Genomic DNA, 6,880 nt, shown 5'->3' with positions numbered 1-6,880 from the left:
CTTTGGGAGAGTTGTTTAAAGTGAATTATACATTATAAAAGGTATTGTTGATTTTTTTTTTTAATTCGAAATAATAATTTGTCTCAAATAACACAAATACATGAACAACAACACTTCTTTTAAGCAAAATTATTCTTTTATTATTATAAGTCTGCCATAAACTGTAAATATATTTTATGTTATGAAAAGCACGGATATATTTCGAAAGAGCCTTTAGTTTTACTTCCAAACTAGACGTTTATTTGACTTATTTATTCAATTATCATTAAAAAAAGTGTTAGTAATGTATCTTTAATATATTTTTTGTAATACATTTAATTATAATCTAAAATTTATTAAAATTTGCAAAGCTATGAGTGAAGTTGAAGAAATAAGAAATTAGACTTACAATTTTTTGTGATTTTTAATTAATTATAAAAATTTTAAAAGAGTGTATTAAAAAGTGTGACTAACATTTATCTTATCATTAAATTTTGTTTAAAATTTAGTGCATATTTTTTATTTTTATATTCTATTTTAAAAATAATTTCTTTGAAATTTTCATAGAATGTATGTAACTATTATTCAAAATTTTAAAATAATACGCTTATTGATATTTTTATAATTATAATTAATTATTAAAAATAATTTTTTTTATTATTCTTTTTACTGAATACATTCTTTTATTTTTAGATTTTTAAAAAAATATTAAAACATTTCTTATATTATCTTAACAATTATTAATAAATCAATCAATAAAAAAACTCATTAAAAATAACATTTATATTTTTTGATTTAATCCATTTACTATTCATATATTATAATTATTATCTAATTAGAAAATAATGTTAAGTTTTAAAGGTAATTAATAATTATCGTAATTGTGTTTATAATCGTAGTACAAGCATAGCATACAATATTTATTCAAACTTTTTGGTCGTTACGGTGGTTAGCAAAATCCTAATAAAATGTAAATGGATCACCTTTCCGATTGAGAATGAGATCAGTTTTCAATCGTTTCAAATTTGGAAATAAAACTGTATTATTTGTGATCCCCAAAGAAGACGGTTTTTTGAAATGGCATCAGAAGATATGGCCAACTTGAAAATTGAAGATAGCAAAGACCAAAGAGATGGTGGATTTGTGTTCACATCCAAACAAGACAATAATAATTCTTCAGGCTCATCATTCCTTCAGCTTGGTGATGCTCATGCTCATGCCATTGATAAATTCAAATTCGGTGCAAGGAAGGAACAAAGTGGCAACAATAAAAGTAGACCAAAACTCAAGTTATCTACCCCTCCCCAGGGATATCATGATTTTATTTGGAAGCCAAAGAATGAGTCATTTGGTTTTTTTAGTGTGGATGCCACATCAATTGATCAGTGTTCGAATAAGAATGAATGTGAAGTTGTAGGCATAGAGAATAAGGAGGAAGCTTCAGATTGTGGTGGAAGCTTCAAGTCTGCCAATGATGAAGTGGACATAACAAATGATGGTTCAAGACATATGAGTGGCTTTACATTTTCTGCTTCTCAAGTGCAATCATCTAGCTCTAGCCTCAAACGCCACCCCAATAAGATAAATTGGGTAAAAGTTGGTCATGCTCATCAAAATGATACTTACAACTCCACTCCTAATCCATTATCATTTTCTGGAACTTCCTCTCTTTTCACTTCAGGGCAAGCCAATACAAGGGGATCTGAGGTGCAAGGGATAAAGGATGAATTTGCTTCCATTTCTGCTACAACCCTTGCGGCTGAGGAAGCCTGTGAAAAGTGGAGACTCAAGTTAGTATATATTTATGTTCTAGTTTTCTTTGTTACATTTGCAATCACTTGGTTTTGATGTACTTAGTTTCGTACTACTTGTACAGTCTTTGAAGTCCTGGCTTATTGCAACGACTTGCAATCTTTTGCCAAATAGAAAGAAACTACATAATGCATTTATTGTGAACGTGAACACTCCCGAAAATGGGACTTTCATTATGCTAAATAAAGTTTACGTAGTTAGTTTTATTTTGGTGGAACACTCACGGGACTGAACATGCTTTATAACAGAGGAAACCAAGCCTACAAAAATGGAAATTTATCTGTGGCTGAGGATTGCTACACACAAGGAGTTAGTTGTGCTTCTAAAGTTGAAGCGTCTCAGAGATGCCGAAGGGCCTTGATGCTGTGTTATAGCAACCGTGCTGCCACACGCATGTCTCTTGGTAGGATGAGAGAAGCAGTAGAAGATTGTAGGCTGGCTGCTGAAATTGATCCAAATTTCCTCAGGGTGCGACTTAGAGCTGCAAAGTAAGGTCCTATTTTGCTTGTAATCTTCATGAATTGTGAATTTGTGATTCAAGTTATATGAATTTAATTTTGGTCGAATACTTAGGATAAGGAGATAGTAGCATATTAAAATCAGTGTTTTCTCGTGTGAATCTAGGGTCGAAAACAGGTAGATTGAATTTGAAGGTTTAATGGGAATAGTTGATGGTAAGGGTGATTTACCGGCAATATGTTATTGGTGGCTGTTTGCATGATGTGAAAATTGAAGAAAGTATCAATTTATGTTATATACATTATAGGGTAAATTGAAGAAAGTATCAATATTTAATGATGTCTGCCAAGAGAAATGAATTAGATTTGTGAAAGCATGGTGAAGATCAAGAAAACAGAAAAACAACCTGAGAAGAAGAGAACAAACCTAAGCTTTGAATGTAGGATTTTATTGCATCACGAATCTGTTTAAATAGGCCTCCTATCCTATGTCAAAGAGGGTTGGCTCTAATGGGTAAATTGAAAGGCATTAACAAGAAGATTATCAATTATATTCTTCCTACAGGTTGTCTTTCATTGGTAAGTTATCAGTAAGTTACCTATAAGCTGTAATCGAGGCTTGTGTAACGCCCTTACCTGGTAATAGGCAAATTACGTAGTTGATGATATATTCTTGGAAATAGAAAAACCAGAAACTTAAAACTGCTCATATTTCTCACCAAGTAACATGCATAATGCTGTTGATACTTAGTCCTTGCATCCCAACCATTTCATTGTACGTCATATATGCTTTAATTTTTATAGCCTTACGTTGGGGAGGATCTGGCTCTGGTGGAAAGTTTCACAAAATTTGGTGAAGACTTGGGTTAAATAAATGTTCTATTTAGTCTATAATGGATCGCTGATATTGTAAGTGTTCCGTCTTATGCTGATTTGTTCGAGGCTAAAGCATGTTGGTGTGTTTAAACACATTGTATTTGTCAACTAAAATGCTCAATATTTTAGTAATCAAAATAGTTAATGTATCCCTAAGTTATTTTCTTTTCATTATTTTAAGTTGTTTCCTTGCTATGGGGGAAGCTGAGGATGCGTCAAAGTATTCCAAGAGGTGCTTGCAATCAGGAACCGATTTTTGTGTAGATAAAAAAATTGTTGTGGAAGCCTCCGATCTCTTGCAAAAGACACAGGTTTGACTGTTTATAGTTATTTTAACTCAGGAAACTTTGATCATTGGCTTTTCTTTTTCATCTCTCTCTTCCTGAACTGATAAGTGTCTTTAATGGATGACAGAAAGTATCAGAATTAATCAATCATTCTGATGAACTTTTGCAAAGAAGAACGGCTGCTGATGCAGAGAGAGCATTGGAACTTATAAATGAGGCATTGGTGATAAGTTCATACTCTGAAAAATTGCTTGAAATGAAAGCGGAGGCTCTTTTTATGGTCTGCATTTCTGTCTTATAATATCTGGCACTTTACTAAAACTTTGTCAAAGTCAGCATTTGGCTGTTCGAGCAGTCTTTTATTCTAGTTGAGCTTGTGTTGGATAACTTTTTCTTTAAATATCAGCTATGTAGATATGAGGAAGTGATCCAGCTGTGTGATCAAACCGTTGGCTCTGCCGAGAAGAATTCCTATCCATTGGATGCTGATTGCGAAGTGAGAGATCTGGATAGTTCACAGCTTTCAAAAGGCTTATATTTCAGGCTTTGGCGGTGCTCAATGATGCTTAAATCCTACTTTCACCTAGGAAAGCTTGAAGAGGGTCTTTCTTTACTGGAGGAACAAGAGGAAAAGGTATCAGCCATAAACATGTAAGTATTATTAACATCTGATCCATTCACCCTCCTATGGCCTCTCCTTAAAAGAACATTGAAAAAGAATGAAAAGATGGACATGTTTGATGGTGATCCATTCTTTTAATATGGACATCAGCTTTGAAATGTCCCTGCAGGAGTGGAAGCAAGGTTTTGGAATCACTAATGCCACTAGCTGTCACTGTACGTGAGCTCTTGCATCATAAGGTTAGCTTATACTGTGTTTCACGGCATCTTTCTGATTATTTATGCATACCATTAATCTTGCTTGGTAAATATGAAACTGTCATAAGTGTCAGGGTAGTAACAAGAGAACTTTTTGCTTCTCTACTCTAGTACAAATTTTTCTTTTGAACTGTTATCTTTTAAGCACTTTTCCTCAGCAGTTGATCTGTTTTGTTCTTGTACTGTAACTTGAAAATTTCTTGTATTAGGACTAATGAAAATGTATTCAACTGTAGACAGCAGGGAATGAAGCGTTTCAGGCAGGAAAACATGAGGAAGCTGTTGAACATTATACAGCTGCTTTATCATGTAATGTGGAATCTCTCTTATTTGCATCTGTCTGTTTTGGTAATCGGGCAGCTGCATATAAAGCATTAGGTCAAATTACTGATGCCATAGCAGATTGCAATCTGGCTATAGCTCTTGATGGAAGATACTTAAAGGTTTCTTTCTTCAACTGGAAACTATTTTTTTTAGATCTTAGAATTGACAAGAGAATCTGACATAGGATAAAAATCCCTAGGGTTACCTACCTTGTATCACAAATGAAAAAGCTCTCACAAACTTGTCATTTTTTATGATATTGCTTTCTCATCAGTTATATAAGAGGCATTTTGATTTTTAAAAACTAAAATTTCCTCAACCTTACTCGTATGTTTGTACTATTTCATTTTTAGCATTTTTCAAATATATATATATATATATATATATATATATATATATATATATATATATATATATATATATATATATTTTACAGGATACTAAATGACTTGTTTGGCTTAGTACTTCGTCTTCACACTTGTTAAAGGATCTTATGAGGATAATGTATTTATACTCTTCCAGGCACTTTCTAGGCGTGCAACTTCATATGAGATGATCAGAGATTATGACCATGCAGCAAGCGATATAAGGAGAGTTGTCTCTCTTCTCATTAATAGAAATCAGCATGGCATATCTGATAGATCAATCAACTATGCCAATGATTTGAAACATAACCAAATTTGGCTTTCCGAAATAGAAGAGGAAGCCAAAAAGGGGATACCTCTTGATATGTACCTCATTTTGTAAGCTCTTTTACCAATAATTAGTGCTTCTTTACCATTACTTGACATATCAGCCAGCATAACCCCATTCTCTAAAGATTTAAAATCATCCGTTTGTGAGAATAGAAGTGCCAGAACTTTAGTACATGTAGGGAATATGTTGAAATCTTTCTTCATTATTTCTAGAACTTTGGAGTTTTATAAACTTAATGTCTAGGTTAATAGACTAAACAAGATTCAGGTTTAGGGTTTGTCATCACTCTTTGCGCAAGTTGTGTTTCATGTTTGACAGAAATAGCATGCTGTTACATTAGAGAACCCTGGCTGTGTCTAATTAATGCCAATATTATCAATCATTTAAGGCATCAGCTGATTCAGATTATGATGGCAGAGGAGTTGAACATTCTGTTTCGTCATCTGAAATCAAGAAGGCCTATCACAAAGCTGCACTTAGACATCATCCAGACAAGGTTGTTTGATTGGTCTCTTCTCTTTGTTAAATCCTCATACATTAACTTTTTTTTATATTATGTAGGCTGGCCAATCTTTGGCAAGAAGTGACAATGGAGATGATCAGATATGGAAGGATATTGTTGAAGAAATAAGCAAAGATGCCGATAGGCTTTTCAAAATAATTGGAGAGGCATATGCAGTCCTGTCGGACACTGCCAAGGTATTTTGTGTGTTTTCATCCTACTGTAACAAACTTCATGAGAGTATTTATTTCTTCATTTTTTTTCTTCTTTCTTGCAGCGTTCACAGTATGATTCTGAAGAAGAAATGAGAAATTCCCAAAAGAAACGCCATGGAAACAGCATCAATAGAAATAATGTCATTGATCAAACTGACAATAGGAGACACTGGAAAGAGGTTTGAAGATCAAGTGGTAACTCATCTTTTAAAGATTCTGAAGCTGGCAGGTCAAGTAGGCAATAAGAAAATCTGTGTTGAATTTTAGTTAGTGATGTGTTTTATCTTATGCATTTGAGACCAATGGCAATGCAGTTGAACAAGCTCGGTTGGGATATTGGAAGAATTTTTCTTTTGACATGCGAAAGAGATCATTGGTTGCATTCGATTGTTGTTTTGTTTTTTGTTTTTTTTTCTACTGACCATTAATCAGCTTGGATGACAGCAAGCAAGTGAAAAGGAAGTTTGAAATTTTGCATTCTGTCTGGTTTGTCAGGTGTGTAAAGATTTTTTTTTTCTTTCTTGAATGTGTGTATAGATCTATACTATCAGAAAGTTGATACCGCATTTGCATTTGTGTAATACCACATGAAAAATTTTGATGACCTGAACATGTGCTGCCAAAGATAGAGTACATTTACATTTTAGCAGGAACAACATAATTTATATCTATATAAAAATTATCTAGCCGTCACCATATATCTCAACGGCTGGACAGTTCTGCACTTCTTTTCAAACATTTTACTCTCTTTTCTCTCTCTCTTTCCCTTTTTTGTCACTTAAAAATCCGTTTCACTTGCAATTGAATTGATGTTTCGAATGTCTAGATTAGAGACCAATATATAAGGGACTT

General features: G+C 33.2%; 1 protein-coding gene across 2 annotated transcripts; it reads left to right on the top strand.

The window, feature by feature from the left end:
* Positions 1-935: 935 nt before the first annotated feature.
* Positions 936-6,632, top strand: LOC114425621 (dnaJ homolog subfamily C member 7-like). Of its 2 annotated transcripts, none has more exons than XR_003669256.1 (11): positions 936-1,769; positions 2,040-2,279; positions 3,307-3,436; positions 3,540-3,692; positions 3,819-4,063; positions 4,204-4,273; positions 4,528-4,734; positions 5,138-5,358; positions 5,700-5,807; positions 5,873-6,010; positions 6,091-6,632. XR_003669256.1 is itself a non-coding variant. In XM_028392560.1 (11 exons), exons 1-11 carry the CDS (start codon positions 1,057-1,059, stop codon positions 6,211-6,213), a joined length of 2,319 nt encoding a protein of 772 aa, XP_028248361.1. In that variant the 5' UTR covers positions 936-1,056; the 3' UTR covers positions 6,214-6,632. The 2 variants fall into 2 exon arrangements, 1 of the variants encoding a protein (XP_028248361.1); XM_028392560.1 differs by having other exon boundaries at positions 5,729-5,807.
* The last annotated feature ends 248 nt before the right edge of the window (positions 6,633-6,880 follow it).

The sequence above is a fragment of the Glycine soja genome, chromosome 1 (genome assembly GCF_004193775.1).
Source record: "Glycine soja cultivar W05 chromosome 1, ASM419377v2, whole genome shotgun sequence".
Taxonomy (NCBI): Eukaryota; Viridiplantae; Streptophyta; class Magnoliopsida; order Fabales; family Fabaceae; genus Glycine; species Glycine soja.
Note: the sequence above shows the minus strand (reverse complement) of the source record. Positions and strands in the feature narration are given on the sequence as shown.